Source organism: Macaca mulatta, chromosome 4, assembly GCF_049350105.2.
Source record: "Macaca mulatta isolate MMU2019108-1 chromosome 4, T2T-MMU8v2.0, whole genome shotgun sequence".
Taxonomy (NCBI): domain Eukaryota; kingdom Metazoa; phylum Chordata; class Mammalia; order Primates; family Cercopithecidae; genus Macaca; species Macaca mulatta.
The window spans coordinates 110,273,188-110,293,205 of record NC_133409.1 but is presented as its reverse complement, the minus strand read 5'-3'; the positions used below and the strand labels follow the sequence as shown (position 1 = coordinate 110,293,205).

At 37.1% G+C, this 20,018-nt stretch overlaps 1 protein-coding gene across 9 annotated transcripts in view; it reads right to left on the bottom strand.

The window, feature by feature from the left end:
• Nucleotides 1–20,018, bottom strand: part of FILIP1 (filamin A interacting protein 1) — a 199,184-nt gene that overhangs the window by 151,799 nt on the left and 27,367 nt on the right. For 4 of the 9 annotated variants that reach the window (XM_077999743.1, XM_077999746.1, XM_077999747.1 and 1 more), the window contains exon 1: nt 18,061–18,228. The exons of the other annotated variants lie outside the window; for them this stretch is intronic. In XM_077999743.1, coding sequence (XP_077855869.1) covers nt 18,061–18,102 — 42 coding nt within the window. In that variant the 5' untranslated portion in view covers nt 18,103–18,228. Of the gene's footprint in view, nt 1–18,060; nt 18,229–20,018 lie in introns of those variants that run through there. 9 annotated transcript variants of the gene reach the window in all.

Below are 20,018 nucleotides of genomic sequence, written 5' to 3'. Positions count from 1 at the left end.
CCTATTAACAACAACAAACTATCCAATCCCGTCAACATGGTAAGATCATTATTTTGCTGAATCTTACAAATTTGAAACTTTCTTAGCATTTATAGGACATTTGTTGTAAAATTTAAAGCATCACCATGTCATAGACTACTTTGAGAACTAATTTCAAAATATAAAATCAGATTTACAGAGAGAAAACTTAAGAGATCTTGATTTACAATCACCCAGTTTTCAAAACTCACAAATTTTTCATTTTCTGAAGCTATTGCTATAGTTAGATTCTCCTTAAGAATTTATATTTATTAGAATACATTTATTCTTAGAAACAAATCCTCCAGTTGTTCCATTCACCGTTCAAATCTTTCTCTTCATAGCTAATGGCAGATACTATGCTAACTACTATGGAGTAGTGTTTGCAGCTGCAATCACTATAAAATATTATAAACTCCTATACTAAACAAGGCAAAGCCCAAATTCTCTAGAGTGACATATCTGTTTCTTATTATAGTAACTGAATGCTGTGGATGTAACCACTATCCATCTCAGTAAAATCTCCCTCTTGCATGTTTAGCCTAAAATTTAAATGAGCTAACCTACGTTTCACAGCCATTCACAGAGAAGATTGTGCCTCTGCAGAATGGCATGCTTCCTGTGAAAGTGCTATGCACCTCAGTGGTTTCAAATCCATGGTGGCTTCTTTAGTGGTAAACATTTCATTTACCTGGGTTCACACTCCTTGACTTTCACTTGGACAAATCTGAAAGCTCAAGGAAGCTAGAACTGCCAACTTTCGCATAGTTTCTAGCCGCAACCATCAGTCTCTCCCTGGCAATGAAAGGAGACTAAACCTTGGTTTGCCCCAGTTCACCTGGGAAGATGATGACTCTTTCATTGCATATGAGCCAAGGATGACGTTCTCCAGCAAATGTAAACCGGGTGCACAACGTTCCAATAGTTCTATAATTTGGGAGGTTGGATTCTTTACACACAATGTGGCACATTTCCTGAGCTGGCTAATTGAGCCAGTTGCTTCTAAAAAGCTAATGCCAAGAGTCTGGCCAATCATTTAAAACACCTTCCCTTTTTGTTTTTTTAAATAGTCCATGTTCAGTTCCTTGGTTAACATTGGTGTCATATCAAATGAAGTCACTGAACCTTAGGGAGGAGACAACTTGCCTCCAAAAAAGTAGCATATTATTCAGAGGAGTCGTTTAGTCAAAACCAAAAAAGAAAAGATTAAGGCATAAGTATGGTATGAACAACTCTACAAACTTCTGTCATATTAAAAACCTTTACATATTTTTAGCTAAAACAAAGTTTGAGTGCAAGTAGGGAAAAAAGAAAGAAAATGGTTATAAACATAGAAAAGTAGAATTTTAGATTTCTTTAAAGAGTTCTTTTTTCCCCTGCAAGAAACACTGGTAATAAAACTTAGAATTTAATTCCCTGAAAATCAGGTGCAATATACATTTATTTTCTTCGTTTGTTTTTAATTGGCAGGAAGCATTTTCAATGAAAACTCTAGTTCACCACACATTAGCTTGAGCCAAGAATTGCATTTTCAAATTTCAAAAGACCTTTGGATGAGGTCAAGGTCTCCTAAAGAGAATGTGCAGGGAGCCCTGGGATTCTACTTGAAGACGATTTGAAGAGAAGAGGATAACAATGCTCTTCATCCCTGGGTTTGTAGTTCTGTGCTTTACCTTAACAAGCTGAGATTATTTAAAATATTCATAGGACAGAAAGATAGATGGAGGCTAGTTGTCTAGGGAATAAAGAATAGTGAATTTTGAAAGCTAATGTTAAGGACTCAAAGGTACTGAAGTTATTTTTGCATTTCAGGTGTACAGGATTTTGATCAAGGATACTTTGGAAAGATCTTTTTTTTTTTTTTTTTTTTTTTTTAACTGTGGCTCCAGACCTTTCCAGTGTGCCCTTAACTAAATATCCAGGTGAGGCTACATGTATTAAATCTTCATCTTAAAAACAAACTGTATTTAAAAACCTAAATGCACCCAGAGGTAGTCACAAATACAAATCAGACATCTTTTCCCATTCTTTAAATATTGAGCCCTTGAAGAAATCAAACCAGGTACCAATATACAAGAAAGAGAATTCCTTCAGGATTCTTCATTGGCACTTTTCAAACAGAAAAAAATAAAAATAATTGTAATATCACATTATTTTATAGGGAGCTGTTCCCTACATATAGAATAATACCTCCCACATAGATGAGGAAAAAAGTCTTTGTAATTTTGCTTCAAAGATAGCACGCCAGACACTAAATAAGTTTGAAATTTCTGTTTACATTTGAACATTCAAATTTATTAAATTTACTTTAATCTGGTGGTAAACACACAGCGTGGATTTTGTCATGCCTTCCTCCTAGATCACTAATTAGTTGTGGCATCCTTTGACTGCTGAGCCTGAATTCATTCTCAGAAGCCTTCTCAATACATCACTGGAACAGTCTCTACTAATAGGTGAGAGTTCCTATTTACAAGGATATGTATTTAGCATTTCTGATCTCAATTCTTTTAAAATGAAACATGATTAATTATTATGTGTTATTACTGTATAAATAAGATAGCAAATATATCCCTTTAAAGATAAATGCCTTACAAAGACTTCATTTCCAGGAACCCAAAAGCAAATGCAACAAAAAAAAAGATAAACAGATTGGACTCAATTGAACTAAAAAGCTTCTGCACAGCAACGGAAATAATCAGCAGAGCAAACACACAACCCAAAGACTGGAAGACAATCTTTGCAATCTATGCATCTGACAAAGAACTAATGTGCAGAATCTACAAGGATTATAAACAAAACACCAAACAATCCCATCAAAAAGTGGGCTAAGAAAAGACAATTCTCAAAAGAAGATACACAAATGGCCAACAAACATATGAAAAAATCCTTAACATCACTAATGATCAGGGAAATGTAAATCAGAACCACAGTGTGATACCACCTTACTCCAGCAAGAATGGCCATAATAAAAAAAATAATAGATGTTGGCGTGGATGTGGTGGGATACAGTATTGGTGGGAATGCAAACTAGTACAACCATTATGGAAAACAATGTGGAGATTCCTTAAAGAACTAAAAGTAGAACTACCATTTGATTCAGTAATTCCACTACTGGGTATCTACCCAGAGGAAAATACGGCATTATACAAAAAAGATACTTGCATACGCATGTTTATAGCAGCACAATTCACAATTGCAAAAATATGGAACCAGCCCAAATGTCCAGCAATCAGCAAGCGGATAAAGAAATTGTGGTATATATGCACCATGGAATACTACTCAGTCATAAAAAGGAATGAAATAATGGCATTTGCAGCAACCTGGATGGATTTGGAGACCATTATTTTAAGTGAAGTAACTCAGGAATGGAAAACCAAACTTCATATGTTCTCTCATAAGTGAGAGTTAAGCTATGAAGACGCAAAGGCATAAGAATGATACAATGGACTTTGGGGACTTAGGGGAAAGAATGGGAGGGGAATGAGAGAGAAAAGACTGCATATTGGGTACAGTGTACACTGCTCAGGCGATGGGTGAACCAAAATCTCGGAAATCACCACTGAAGAATTTATTCATGTAACCAAATACCAACTGTTCCCCAAAAACCTATTGAATTTAAAAAAGAAAAAAAAGATAAATGCCTTCGCTGGGCATGCGCCTGTAATCCCAGCTACTCAGGGGTTGAGGCAGGAGGATACCTTGAGCCCAGGAGTTCAAGACCAGCCTGGGAAACAGCAAGACCCCATCTGTATTTTTTTTAATGCCTAGGTAGCCTGTCTAAACACACAATTAATTAAACCCGAACAAGAGTAGAACATTGAAGGAAATGCATTTAAAAACTAATGATATTTATTTGACTGCTATGGCAAAAATCCTGAGACATTTACTCCCAGCTTAACTATCTTAAAGTCTGAGTATTTAAAGTATGAGTGTTTATGACTCATTGAAAATAATCAGTGGAATCTGCAATTGCACTCAGAGTAATATGATAACCAGTTAGAAACTATTACTTCAGGTTAAAATACACATAACTCTGAATACTATGTTGATATATCTGATTATTTTATTTAAAAAAAATTCTTTTTTTAGAGACAGCATCTCACTCTGTCACCCAGACTGGAGTGCAGTGATGCAATCATGGCTTACCCCCATGCAGCTTTTAAACTCCTGGGCTCAAGTGATCCTCCCATCTCAGCTTCCTGAGTAGGTAGAACTACAGGTGCATACCACTGTGCCTGACTACTTAAAAACTTTTTTTTTTTTGTTAGAGATGGCAGGGCCAAGGAAGTGGCCCGGCAGGTGGAGGGGTCTTGCTCTGTTGTCCAAGCTGGTCTTGAACTCCTGGCCTGAAGTGATCCTCTCACCATTGCCTGTCAAAGTGTTGGGATTACAGGCATGAGCCACCATGCCCAGGCTAAACTAATTCTTGATTTCAAGAGATGTTATATAAATATTCTGTAATTGTTTAATAAGAATACCAATGAATTCTTTTAAAATAATCAGAGGTCAAGTGAAGTGCCTCACACCTGTAATTCCAATATTTTGGGAGGCCAAGACAAGAGGATCACTTGAGGCCAGAAGTTTGAGACCAGCCTGGGCAATAAAGCAAGACCACATCTCTATTTAAAAAATTAAAAAATTAGCTGGATGTGGTGGTATGTGCCTGTAGTCCCAGCTACTGAGGAGGCTGAAATGAGAGGATTGTTTGAGCCCAGGAGTTTCAGGCTGCAGTGCAATTATGCCACTGCACTCCAGCCTGGGGGACAGTAATAAGAACTTCTCTCTTAAAAAAGAAAGAAAGAAAGAAAAAAAAAAAGAGTGGCGGCACATGGTGGTTCACACCTGTAATCTCAGCACTTTGGGAGGCTGAGGCGGGCAGATCATCTGAGGTTGGGAGTTCGAGACCAGCCTGACCAACATGGAGAAACCATGTCTCTACTAAAAATACAAAACTAGCCAGGCATGGTGGTGCATGCCAGTAATCCCAGCTACTCAGGGAGCTGAGGCAGGAGAATTGCTTGAACCTGAGAGGCAGAGGTTGCAGTGAGCCGAGATGGCGCCAGTGCACGCCAGCCTGAGCAACAAGAGCGAAACTCCATCTCAAAAAAATTAGTTTATAAAAGTAATGTAATCAATTTATACTTTGGAGGAAATATAAGTTCAAATGCTAGTGGACTTCTCATTTCATGTTGGGGCAGCAGGGATAAGGATTGGGTGTCAGGGAGTGAGAGGAAACCACGTTTCACAACAATTTCAAAAAGCAAGCCATTGACTTGCCATGATGTTTACATTGAGGAACTGCTTTGATATGTTGATCTGTATAAACGGTATAAACAAAATTCAAAGGCAAACTACAAAATAGAAACATTATTTATAAATATTATATATAAATATGTAAATATATAATATGTATTATATGTATATGTAATTTGTATTAATGATTAATACATATTTGTCATTAATATAATAATCAAAATATCAATAATTAATTATAGTAGAACTAGAACTCATAAATCAATATAAAACACTAATATGTAGAAAAATAGGCAAAAGGTAACAACACATGATTCCCAAAGAAGATAAACAAATTTCCACTCTAACATGAAAATATATTTAACCTCATACATATATCAAAGTGCATTTAGAAAAATTAGTGACATTTATGGCAAAATAATAATAAAATATCATTTAAAAAGAGTTATAAAAGCCAGGCACAGTGGCTCCAGCCCGTTATCCCAGCACTTTGGGAGGTCAAGGCAGTCTGATCACTTGAGGTCGGGAGTTTGAAACCAGCCTAGCTAATATGGTGAAATCCCGTCTCTACTAAAAATACAAAAGTTAGCCAGATGTAGTAGCCTGCACCTGCAGTCCCAGCTACTCAAGAGGGTGAGGCAAGAGAATCGCTTGAACCCAGGAAGCGGAGATTGCAGTGAGCCGAGATTGAGCCATTGCACTCCAGCCTGGGTGTCACAGCGAGATTCTGTCTCAAAAAAAAAAAAAAAAAAAAAGGAATTACAAAACTAAATGCTGGTAAATGTATGGTGAGATAAGCACTCTCATATACAACTAACAGAAATATCAATTAATGTGAGGTAGCATGTAAAAAAAATTCCATTTTTTCTTCCTGTTAAATAATTTGACAAGTTGTATAAAGAGGTTTAAAAGTAGCCATTCGTTTGGATCCAATAATTCCAACTTCTGGGACTTTATCCTTAAGTTATTATCAGAGATGCAACCAGGAATTTATTGACAAGGATTTTTACCAAAGTTTTAATAATATTATTGAATTCCAAATTCCACAACATTGGAAACAACTTAGATGACCCATAATGAGGGAGTTATCAAATAAGTTACAGTTTATTCACATTATAGGAAATTACACAGAAAATAAGAATTAGATATAAAACTATTTCTTAGGCATAATACTAATCTTGTGACTATAGTATTTAAGTGATTCAGAAGGACAAAATATGAAAAAATACATCAAACTACTCAGCAGTTATTTTGGGTGTTGAAATTCTGTATGATTTTTTTTCTTTATGCTTATTTTTTCCTAAGTAGTCTATAGTGAAGATGTATTCCTTTTGCATTAAAATTTATTTTTAAAAAGTAAGATATTACACCATTTAACATGAAGGTGTCATATTTTGATGAGAGAAAAAGCCAGATGGAAGAATAAAAGGAATGATCAAGAATGTTGATAACTGAAACCCTAGTCCCCATTGATAGGTGTTTTGTACTATAAAGTGTTCGCTGTAATTTCCAGCAGGGCAAGGGACTGCAGATGACACAGCAGACTCACCATCGGGCTCAAGCCAAGATTAGTACATCTTGGATTACCCTAAACTGGTCATCTTGGATTACCCCGTACAGAGTTGTAAAGCTGTTGTCTTTTTCTCCTGTCTTTCCCCCCTTTGTTTTGCTTTGCTTCTTTAGTCATCTTACCCGAAGGCCCATTTTCTCCATGAAATTTATTTCCACCTGTACCCACTGCAACTTCTATGCCCCTAGAAAACTACAATATGTATTGTCTAGATCTCTCCGTTGGCACTGAAATATATTGTTCTGTTTGGGGAGTTAATTGAGATTTTGATGCTTCAACTAGATTTTTAAGCTCCACTAAGGCAGGGATAATATTGAAAATTCTTTTGTAACCCTATATAGTCATTCAATAAATATCTATTGTGCACATAGTATGTGTTAGATAACTGTTTGAAGTGTTAGAGATTACATAGGTGAAAATTTTATAAGAGAGGGAGAAAGGCTGGGAATAATGGCTCACACCTGTAATCCCAGCAATTTGGGAGGCTGAGGTGGGAGGATTGCTTGAGGCCAGAAGTTTGAAACCAGCCTGGGCAACATAGCAAGACCCCATCTCTACCAAAAATTTAAAAAGTTAGCCTAGCTTGGTGTTATGCGCCTCTAGTCCTAGCTATCTGGAGGCTGGTGCACGTGGATCACTTGAGTCCAGGGGTTCAAGGTCACAGTGAACTATGATCAGGCCAGAGCACTCCAGCCTGGGTGAAAGAGAGAAAGAGAGAAAAAAAAAAATCTCTGTCTTTAAAGGCTTAAAATCTAGTGGCAAAGCCTGGTACTTGGCGCCATGTCATGTGATGCAAATATACAGTAAGTCATAACAATGGTGGTGACAGTAATGAAAACAGAAACAATGACAAAGAACTCTATATTAGTTTTCTATTGCTGCCATGACAAATTACCATAAATTTCAAGGCTTAAAACAACATCCATTTATTATCTCACAGTTTCTGCAGATCAGAAGTCCAGGTACAGTGTGGCTTAGTTGGTTCTTTTGCTTAGGGTCTCTCAATGATAAAATCAAGGTGTTTCAGGGATGTGTTCTTTACTGGAGGCTCTGCGAAGAACCTGTCTCCAAGATCACTCAGGTTGTTAGCAGGATTGTGGTCCTTACAGCTGTAGGACTGAGGTCTCTGCTTTTTTATGGATATCAGCGGAGAGGCCTTTACTTCCTAAAATTCTTTCTTTGAACTTCATATTAGAACCCTACATCTCAATACCAGCAATAGTGCATTGAGTCCTTCTCATGCTTGGAATCTCTCTGACTTTCCCTTTTGCAGCATCTCTCTTCCCTCTAGCTGGATGAAATGCTCTGCTTTTAAAGATGCATGGGATTAGATTGGGCCCACTTGGATGATTCAAAATAATCTCCTCATCTTAAGGTCCATAACCCTAGCCACATCTGCAAAGTCTCTTTTGCCATGTAATATTCATAGGAGTCAGAGATTAAGGTGTGGACATCTTCAGGGGGGCTATTCTGCCAACTACAAACAGTAACAACAAAGAATAACTAAATGGAATACTGCTAACCAAAATTATGGATTAAAGAAATTTAATTAGAGTCCATGAAGTCCCATGTCTTTTCTTATGATGAGAAACATTTCTACAATAGGCCTGATTTCCTGATGACTAAATCTAGAACATATTGACAATCTTTTGCTTGTCAATGTTTTTAATTAGCAGAAACCAATTTTAGCCATAGTTGAGTTTTCTCCTAATTACTCATTTCATTTTTGTTGGATCAACTAATTTATTCTCATCTTTGTCCTAACATCAGTCAGACATTGAGGAACCAAGGAACAAGAAATGTTTGTTTTGAGGCAGCAGGGGATAAAAAAGAAGAGCCGTGCATTACCTCATAACACCCAAAATTATGTAACTTCTCCACAGGATAAGATCCGATCCTACAGTAAATAGAAAGGGTACCTAGGAGGTGGGAGCATTAGAAAGAAAGCTGTCTGGCATTTTTGGGGATGGAAAGAACAGAGTGGTCAAGGACTAATCCTGTGGCACCACAAACAGACTTTCAAGAGATTGGGGGGGTGGGGGGACAATGCCAAATTCATATGACAGACATCTCTTTTAATGCTTGTACAGTGCCACTTATTCATCTGAAGAAGCAAAAGGAAATGCTTTCAACCCGGATCCCAGACACAGAAAGGAGCCCAGGTTTAAAAGCTCCTCCCTGCCAAGGACAGAGTGCCACTCAACTCCATCTTTGCCCATAAGGTGAATCAGTTGCCCAGGCCCTTTGATGACATCACAACTTGAAGGACAAAAAAATAAAATAAAATTGTGAGCATTTTTTTCACGGCATGAAATGTATCCAAAGCTCATTTTTATTGAGATGTCCAAACATCGCTGCTAGTTGGGAAGAAAAATAACTAAAGAAGAAAAATTTTTAATGAAATTGATACTGGATTTTTGGGACAACCAAATTAGAAAATGCAGGCAAAGTGCTTTGTAAATTGTGGGGGGAAAATTTTTTTAAAGGTGATTGCTATTACTATTCTCAATTCCAACTCCTTTCTCTCACCATTGAGATAACTGATCCCAATCAACCCCAGAACAGCTTGACTTCCTCAAGGTCATGCCATTCCCTTGCTCAAATAACCTTCCAGGACTCTCCATTGCCCACCAGAAAAAGTTTTACCTCTTAGACTTTCCATTCAAGGCTTTCTTATCTTGATGCATTTACCTTTCATATCAAATCACCAGTGAATTACTGAACAGCTACTAAGGTCAAGATACTATTAGGCTGCTACGGGCATGGGCGGAGTCACAAAATATGATCTATTTCTTAAAGTACTTTACAATCCCACTGTTTCCCGTATGAACAATAACTATATAGTTAAACTCATCTGCTTACTCTACTCCAGACTTACTCTCAACTTTTATACCTTGACATCTTTATTTATGCCTTTTCCCTCACCTAAAATGCTCTCCAAAAAAACTACTTCTTTCTTGCAAAGTAACACATATCCTTCCAGGCCCTGCTCAAGTGATATCTCTCCTAAGTCTTCCCCTACCCTAAGAGGCTAGTGGTTCTCAACCAGAGAGATTTTCCTCCCCAGGGATCATTTGACAATGTCTGGAAACATTTTTGGTTGTCACAAAGGGGTTGAGGGTACTACTGGCATGTATGAGCAAAAGCCAGAGATTCTGCTAAACATTTTACCATGCATAGGACAGCCCCCAGCCCCAACAACAAAGATTTATCCAGCCCAAAATGCCAATAATGCTGATATTGAGAAAGAAGCAGTATCTCCTCTCAACTCCTAGAACACCAAATATGTAAACAATCTTTTGGCATCTAGCATATGTTGTAACATATATTTATTTGTCACATTTAGCAAATAAATGTAAAGGACACTCGGTTAAATTGGAATCTCAGATAAAGAACAAATAAGTTTTCAGTGTAAGTGTGTTCCATTTAATATTTCACATACACTTATACAAAAAAAGTATTCTTTTTTTTTTTTTTTTTTTGAGATGGAGTCTCGCTCTGTCGCTAGGCTGCAGTGCAGTAGCACAGCCTCAGCTCACCGCAACCTCCCCATCCTGGGTTCAAGTGATTCTCCTGCCTCAGCATCCCAAGTAGCTGGGATTACGCCACCATGCCCAGCTAATGTTTGTATTTTTAGTAGAGACAAGGTTTCACCATGTTGGCCAGGATGGTCTCAATCTCTTGACCGCCTCAGCCTCCCAGAGTGTTGGGATTACAGGTGTGAGCCACCATGCCCAACCCAAAAGTATTCTTTCTTTATCCAGTATTCTCTTTGTTACTTTTTCTTATCCACATGTATTATTTTCCTAAATGATATGGAAGTTTGTAAAAGACAGGAAAAATTTTATGCTGTTCAGCCTTCTTTCAGCATTTAATTCATACCTATGGAAAGCACTGAAAAAACCTTTATCAATAACAATGATAAAATATTTTTTATATCCTTTAGTATCTATGAGCACTGTAGGCTTACAGTTATTACTGCCATATTTTACAAGTTTCAACATCCTCACGACTCCCTCATCCTTATGTTGAGTCTTCAAGCCCCACACTATCATGAAGACAACAAGTAAGAGTGGAAATTAAAAAATGCCAGATCCTAAATTGGTCAGATGACTCTGGCTCAAATTGAAAATGCAGTGTGTTGAGTTTGGCACAACACAAAGACATGTACCTAAAGCTCTGTTTCATTTGATTATCCACTTCTCTACATGTACACTTCTTCATAGAACTGCCCTTTATACATAACTGCTCAAGAGCTTAGGGTAGAAAGGAGGAGTGAACTACCTGTGGCAAACCCTCTTTCTGTTACGACTGATGTGGTGTAAAATGTCCTAAAATCAGGCCAGGGTTAGAAACTCAAAATCCGTAGGCACTGGAAAGATTATCCTTCACCCCACTTTCATATGGAATTCAAAATAAGTTCCACAAAGTTAGAACTTCCCCCATAGTGTCTACTACACTGATGCTTTTCAAAAAATCTAATTCTTTCAAACAAAGTCTCCCTTTCTCTCTTTCTCTAGTTTCTGTTTTATCAATGCCCTAAGCACATGTTTAGCCTTCTCAGAGAGAAATCAGCAGTGGCTAAAAGGAATGGTCATTGTCTGACATCCCTATCCTAACAATGTTGAAAAAATACTCTTTTTTAGAATAGATATATCTATGAATACAAAATTAATCAATCAGGAACATTTCCAAAAATCTGATCTAATGGAAGTCTGGCCTATCCCTTTAATCATTCTAATATGGAAAACTCCAAGGAGAACAAAACCACGTATTTTTAAAAAACCTTTTGCCTAGAACGTTGGTTTTTCAGTGGAGTGGAGGAGAGAGCAATTTTGCACCACCACCTCACCCACCCCACCAATAAGGTTACCAGATTTAGCAAATTAATCATCAGAGTGCTCAATTAAATCTGAATTTCAGACAAAAAACAAGTAAGTTTTTAGTATAAATATGTCCAATTAAATATAATAAAATGATTCATTCTTTATCTGACATACAAATTTAACTGGGTATCTTGTATTTTATCTTTCAGTGTCTCTCCAGGGGACATTTGGCAATAGCTAGAGACATTTGGGGATGTCAAAACTAGGAAGGACGCTACTGCATCAGGTGGGTAGAGGCCAGGAATGCTGTTAAACATTGTACAATGCCTACAACAGCACATCACAACAAAGAATATTCAGTCCAAAATATCAATAATGTTGAAATTGAGAAATCTTTAGAATGACCTTTGAGAACATCTATTCTTTCTTCTTCTTTTTATCAGAAAAGAACAGAAGGTCTAGAGGAGTTAAAGTGGTTTGCTCTAAGCCTCACAGCTAATTAATTTCAAAGTTGGTCAATTTGGAGGCAAACCAAGAAAACTAGTTCCATTTCTGTGTGGCTCAGAAATGTTGCCTACTAAAGCAGATATACTTAAGCTACCCAAGAGTGGATTCCTTCAGACTTCTCCAATAGAAAACATCAGTCAAACCCCTGGGTGGTCTCCGGCTCGGAGGAAGAGGAGGAATAGGGATAAAGTTTTTGCTCAAATATTTTTCCAAATCTTTTCCCCACCCCAAATTTTATTTATAGGCAAGGAAGCAAGGGAAGAGTGAAAACGCTGGCTTGGAATGAACTCTGATCATGTCTACTCTCTCCTACTCCCACTTTTTCTTGGAGCTACAAAGATAAATTGTTTGAGTCTTTAGGAGAGCCTAACTCCTTATTCAAGTGTTTCCTTGCTCCTGTATATGGAAAAATTGCTTAAATAAAAATTACCCAAAAGAAAAAAAACCACCCAAAGAAGTTGTTAAGTATTACAAAAGAAAAATGAAGGCATTGATGAAACCTACTAGAGATTATTTGGGGGACAGCCAAATGTCAGAGGCCTGTGAAATAACACGAAGTGGTGTACTGAAAATGTATTCATACGTCAATCTTGCCACATACGGTTTGCCTGGAGGCCCCAAAGCAAGCAACATGGCTCATCTAAGTAAAGAGCCAGCCAAGATAATCTAATGACCTAAGAATCTAATGACACTATACACTGTCTCTGATCCTGCTTGGTTTTATTTTAACAGACCGATTTTTATTGCTTCTTTTCTGTGAGTGTCTGCAATGATTCCCTGCCACTGCTTACTGAAATATTTTCTTAAATTATGATTTGAGTTTTTTAAAATGCAGTTTTAAAAATATTCATTCAGCATGTTATTAATTACTAGTATGAATTGTTGGCAGGATTGGACTAAAGTGGAGTAATTGCTTTAACCACACTATCTAAGGAGTACTCATCCTATTAAAAGAATTTTCACATGAAACATAAAAATGAATTTAGAAAAGGGCATATCCTATTGAAGATATTGGAAAAGAGTTCCCTCCTTCCTTCTCAGTCCCTTCAGCCCTGTCATCTGATCATTACAAAACTTTCAAAAGAAATAAGTCTTTGCCATTTACATTGCCTTTACCAGACCTGGCACAACTAAGGTCTGAATCTATTGCTTTTTAAAATCCTCTTGAAACATCCACACTGTCATTGTTACTTATATTAACATCTACATTCCCTTTCAGACACATAATTTTCTTTTTTATTTATTTATTTATTTATTTTATTTTTTAAAATTTATTTATTATTATTATACTTTAAGTTGTAGGGTACATGTGCATAACGTGCAGGTTTGTTACATATGTATACTTGTGCCATGTTGCTGTGCTGCACCCATCAACTCATCATTTACATCAGGTATAACTCCCAGTGCAATCCCTCCCCCCTCCCCCCTCCCCATGATAGACCCCTGTGTGTGATGTTCCTCTTCCTGAGTCCAAGTGATCTTATTGTTCAGTTCCCACCTATGAATGAGAACATGCGGTGTTTGGTTTTCTGTTCTTGTGATAGTTTGCTAAGAATGATGGTTTCCAGCTGCATCCATGTCCCTACAAAGGACGCAAACTCATCCTTTTTGATGGCTGCATAGTATTCCATGGTGTATATGTGCCACATTTTCTTAATCCAATCTGTCACTGATGGACATTTGGGTTGATTCCAAGTCTTTGCTATTGTGAATAGTGCTGCAATAAACATACGTGTGCATGTGTCTTTATAGCAGCATAATTTATAATCCTTTGGGTATATACCCAGTAATGGGATGGCTGGGTCATATGGTACATCTAGTTCTAGATCCTTGAGGAATCGCCATACTGTTTTCCATAATGGTTGAACTAGTTTACAATCCCACCAACAGTGTAAAAGTGTTCCTATTTCTCCACATCCTCTCCAGCACCTGTTGTTTCCTGACTTTTTAATGATCGCCATTCTAACTGGTGTGAGATGGTATCTCATTGTGGTTTTGATTTGCATTTCTCTGATGGCCAGTGATGATGAGCATTTTTTCATGCAGACACATAATTTTCTGTTACTTTTTGATCCACTGATTTAACAGGGATGCACTTCAATAGCAGTCTTTCCAATTGTCAAATATATTTCCTGTCTCTTGATATTTAGGTTACCCACACACTTTGCATTCCCAAGAGAATTAGAAGATAATTTTCAGAATCTTGAAGTCATTTCTCTGTTTCCTGGGAGCCAATTTCTCAAATATTTACATTAATCTCTTCGAGGGCCTTAAATAATTATAAGTAATTCAAATCAAACATTATTTTGAGAAAGGAAATACTACTGACTCCTGCTCTAATTTTCATTTTATTTGGGAAAGCACTTAGACTCCAACAGAGCCAATAAAGATAATGGTGATCCTATGACTAGGAGGTCCCATAATTCCCTCTGCCATTAGCTCTTCACCTAAAAGACAACAAAAAATCTCCTCAGCCCAGTCAGTTGGAGCATGTCTAAGGATTCTTTAGTTGGAACTCCTTCAGGAATTTAGTGTGGTCTCCACAACTGCAACCTTCTTCAGGAAGTGTGAGGCATGATCAAGCTAACTAGAACCCTCAAAGTATTTTTGCTAAGTCTCAGCAAATATATGAAGACTAAAAAGGGATAAAGATACTCTCCCTAGAATTTAGTAGCACTCTGAAGAGAAACTCCTTTCTGCCATTCTAAAGGTATTCAGCTCTTAATACATCTTTCTCATGACTTACAGTCATTTTATGCATATTAACATATTTTTTTAAAGAATCTAAATATTATTTGGGGAAAAATATATTACATCCTAAAGTAGAAAGCTAAATTTTTACAGGAGTAATATTAGATATTGAATCATTTCTGTAGTTGAGAATTTGGGATCAATAAATTATTTTACAAAGTAGAAATCTAGGCATTTCAGCCATCTTAGAGTGAAATAACTGTCAGAATTACTAATAATAATTTTCATTTTCTTCTGAGGCTTGATTTAATACTGAAGTGAAAAGCTCCCCTTTTGGAAATGGTAATTTAGCCTCTATTTCTGAGATTCTAATGTGAGCCCTAGTCCTCATTATAGGTTTTTGTGCATCTCCTCAGAAGATAACCAAGACAATATGGCCAAAAGACTATAAAAGACTGTGCTTTCTGAGTGTTACAAAAAAAGTGTTGAGTCAGAATACTTGTTAGCTTTGTTTTTCTCTGGCTTTGTTTGGACATGATTTGCTTATAAGAGAGATAAGACATGCTGATAAAAATAGAACTGGCCCAAACAAGCTGATTTGTGACAAAACGTTTAGTACTTTCAAATTTTTCTGTAGCTAACATATTGGGTACATAATTCAAGTAGGATTTACTGTTTACTGTAATAACCCCACACGACCTTCCTCTCTATCTAACCTTTCACTTTTGTACTTATCAAATCGATTTGAAGGAAATCAAGTTCCTCTTACTCTCTGAATCTGGTCTATAAAAAAACCTCAGCCCACAAAAACTGTGATAATAACAATACAAGCAGCCCTACTGTGTGCTAGGCATTGCTCTAAGCTAAATCATCTTGCATAATCATCTGACCCACTCTGTAAAATGTACATTATTCTCCTTTTTACAAATAAGGAATCCAAGGCAGAGAGAAGTTAAGTAACTTCTTAAATATTGCTAAATATCTGCTAAAATTTGAGCCTAAGCAATTTGGGATCCAGAGTCTATTCTTTAACTACCTCTCATGACACCATAGAAGATAATTTATTGGCTTGTGCATAGAATGTTTCCTTTGCCTAAAATTATGTTCACGTATATATTTTTAATGTGGTCATATGGATTTTTTCAGTCAATGTAATATTTTGAATATTTTTCTAAGTTTTCATAAGAAAAAAACAAAGTCCATTGTTCTCAAAGCACAGAACCAACTGAGAAGCTTGTCCTGATTTGTAACATAATTTCCCTCAGGAAACCTGCAGTTTGAGACCTACAGTGTTAGTAGGAGAATCATCCCTGGATTTGAGGACATACAGCAATTATTTGATTTCTTTAGACCCATTTTATTCTCTCATTTGCAAAACAAGGTAATAAATTAGGTTATTTCCAGATTCACTGCATGAAGTTGCCTGGACATACACATTAGAAAGCAAACATTCAAGAATTCTTACTGAGCACCGCTTGAACAAGGGCAAAGTATGTGCATGCAACACAGGAGATTAGCAGAAGAGAGGATGGGGTGTGCATGCTCAGAGGGACAATAGGAAGTATTTTCTCAAAGGTTCCTACACAACTTTCAAGCGAAGATAGGTCCTCACTTGAAAAGTGAGGCATGAAAAGCAAAGGCATGGCTACCCCAGGCCATCCAGATGTAGCCCACGCTGACTCACAGTGCCCTTCTTCAGCAGTGTGTCTTCACCTCTCTTCCCACACCCTTCAGTCTCCTTTTCATGCCCCATTTTTATTTCCACACTTCTTACCACCTCTCTTTCTCCCCCTACCAACTATGAAGCCCACATGGACTTGCCCTTTCTAAGTATCTCATCTCCTTAGGGCCCAGCTCCAGATAGATCACAGAGGTGGGATTTTAAATATTTAACAACCGATCAGAATGGATGTCAGCTATAGTGCTGAAGTGAGTTTCTGAGGATGCCAGCTATAGTACTGAAGTGACTTTGAGGCCCTCTGAGGCACCAAGCTTGACCCCTTTGTCTTCTGGATTATGGGGAGGCCCAGAGAATTCAAGGGGAGAGGCTGCACAACTGGAATGGCAGGGTCACTGGCTGGACAGAAGAGATACTGACCCAATCAGGAGGGATAACAGCTGTAAAGAACTAGTTTGCCCATCCTGATGTGTACCACGTTAATATAAATCTTGCTGATAATAAAAAATAATTACAAATAAGGTTAAATCTTATTAAATCTTACAAATTAAACCTCATATATGTGTGTGCATACATATATATACACACACATATACCTATACATATTGATAAGTATTGCTATAGCTGTGTACAGCAGCTGCTTCAACAAATTTCTTTCCTTCCTCTCTCTAAACTCTAGAAAATTCTCTCTCAAACTCAAGCCAAGCCCACTGCCCAGTGTGTGTTTACTCTCCTGTAACCCATTGCTTTCTGGGGGTGCAGAGAAGCTGCCCCCATCCCTTTACTCATTCCAAAGAAACCACTTTTCTACCATCTCCACTTCTCCACTACCCCTCTCATAATCACAGTGGCCCAAGAGAGTTAAGTGGAGGTGGGAAAGTCTGGGGTAGGGGAATGGGAAGAGGGATCAAAGACTGTAGTTACTCAGATGTTTATTTTTCAGTCACATAACTTCATCTATACCTGAAGTCTTCACAGTGGCCACAGAATAGAAAATGAGCACAATATATGCAAGAAATGCGAAGATGATACACTTGGCTCTTGATAGAGAGTAAACAGATGAGCAAGAAAGGACATATCTGCGAGCAAAGGGCCAAAGAGTCTGCATTTAGTTCCATGTTCTGGCATATGTGTGAATCTTAGAATTGCTGCTCTCAGGGCACAAAGTAAAGCCCACTATTATGCCCCACACCCCGTTTCCCTAACTTATAATCTCATGGAAAGAAAAAATTTCATATATTCAACATAAATATTTTTTTCCATTTAGCATTCAATATACAGAATAAGCAACCAAGCCATTGAATTATCTTGTTCTATTATAACCTAATTGGTTACTGTGTTTGTGTGTAGTGGCGGTAAAACTAAAGAGAAAGAAAAATAACTAGCTAATTATGCTCAAGTATAAACATAGCAAAATATCTTTTCTTTTACATAAATATCCAGTTTTGGATTACTCAATTAAGAAAGCAAATCAGCTGAAAATAAACAGACTGAATGAGTCTCCTATGTTAACTCACATGATTCCTCTGAGACTTCCAAAACAGTTTTCTGGATATCATAAAATAAGGGTTCTTTGCACAGCATGGATCACTAGAATATGTTTGACCTAGAAAAGAGCCAGAGTCTTAACAAGAGAAAAATATAGTAAACGCATTATGAAAGCAATGAAGTTAAACCACAACAAACTATCTGATGTTTCTTATCTTAGTTTATTCCTATTAATACCTTTAGATTTCATGACCCTAGCTCAGAGTCAGTGAACTTTTTCCTTGTCATTTTATTTCCTTATCCAGAGATGTTTGTAGATGGTCATATTTCTGAAAGAAGGCTCTAGTTGAATTGTTCACATTAGGAGTTAATAGGGGTTAAAAGCATGGTACAGATGGTAAGGGGACAGCTGAAAAAAATTGCTATGCTTCTGTGGCTTTTAAAAAATCCATATTTTATGAATTAAAACCATGGAAAACTATCATGATGTCTAAACATTTAAAAGGAAATATTATGCTTCACAGAGGTCATTCTGGCACAGATGTTGGACTGTTCCATGTCTGCCCTTAAGAATCCAAGACATCAGATCCTTGACGTCATTCTTTTAAGATTATAATGCTCCCCAATTTTGATTAACTTGTTTTTATGAGACTCAGGCCTAATACTCAAGTACGTACCTTTTACTATTTCCTTCTTTTAAATTAACATCAAGATTTTCTTTCCAATGACTAAAAATAGATTATTTATGCTGCAGTGGTAAATGAAGTCTATTTAAAGTACAGTGATTTGGGTTTAACTGTTAAAAATATTATGGGCCTGGGAGAAAATAATACCAGCATTTGTCCTAACATAGCATTGATATTAACAAAAATGCTCAAGTGCTTTCTGTGAAAATCACAGGAAAACTCTGCACACTAAATATCAATGTCTGCAGGAAATACTTCCTTTTTAAAACTGAGTGTAATGCCTGAACATTTTGTAAATGTTTGCAAAGCAAAATTTGTTAACAGGTCTCTCAGCTCATGCTAAGAACAAAATGATGATATTTTTACCCAAACTCACAGCCAGCCAATTCTACCTTCTGATATACAAAGACTTTGGTTCATTAACAGAGAATATATTTGCTTACCTGTTAGTAACCTATTTCAACTCCATATTATTCTCCCAAATCTGCACCTGTATATCCAGCAACTCATTCAACTCTTCTACTTCTATGTTTAATAAACATCTCAAACTTAACATGCTCAAAACTCAACTTCTGGTCTTATCCTCTATCTGCTCCTCCTGTAGCCTTCCCCATCCCCATTAATGCTGACTGCATCCTTTTAGTTGCTAGGCTGAAACTCTGACTTCTCCCTTTCTCTCACATCCACATCTAACCCAGTCAGAAATTTTATAGTTCAACCCAGAAAATATATCCAGAATCTGACCACTTTTCACTATTACTATTGCTACCACCCTGGACCTAACCACCATCATTTTCAACCTAGATAATGCAACAGCCTCCAGCCAGCCTTCTTGCTTCTGTCCTTGGCTTACTACAATGTCTTCTTAACACAGGAGCTAGACTTCACCTTTCAAAACTTAAGTCAAGGAGCAACAGCTCCTTTGCTCCTTAAGTCAAGGAGCAAATCAAATTGTGATATGATTTACTTATTTATTATGCCTATTATTTACAATATTTACCCCATCCTCCAGTACGTAAACTCCAGAAGGGAAGTAATCTTGGTCTGTTTACTTTCCTGATCAAGTGCCTGAACCAGTACCTGGCAAGTGGTAGGTATTTGATAAATATTTCTTGAGTTAATGAATGGATAAATGAATGCAGTATTTTATCAAATAGTGGGAATTCACTGCTAGCTTCATTCATGTATCCATTCATCAACAACATTATTGATTCCAATCAATGTTATTGATCACCAATCAACGTTATTTATTCCTGAATGCCTATTCTGCAACCAGTATGGACCCATATTCTATCTTCTGT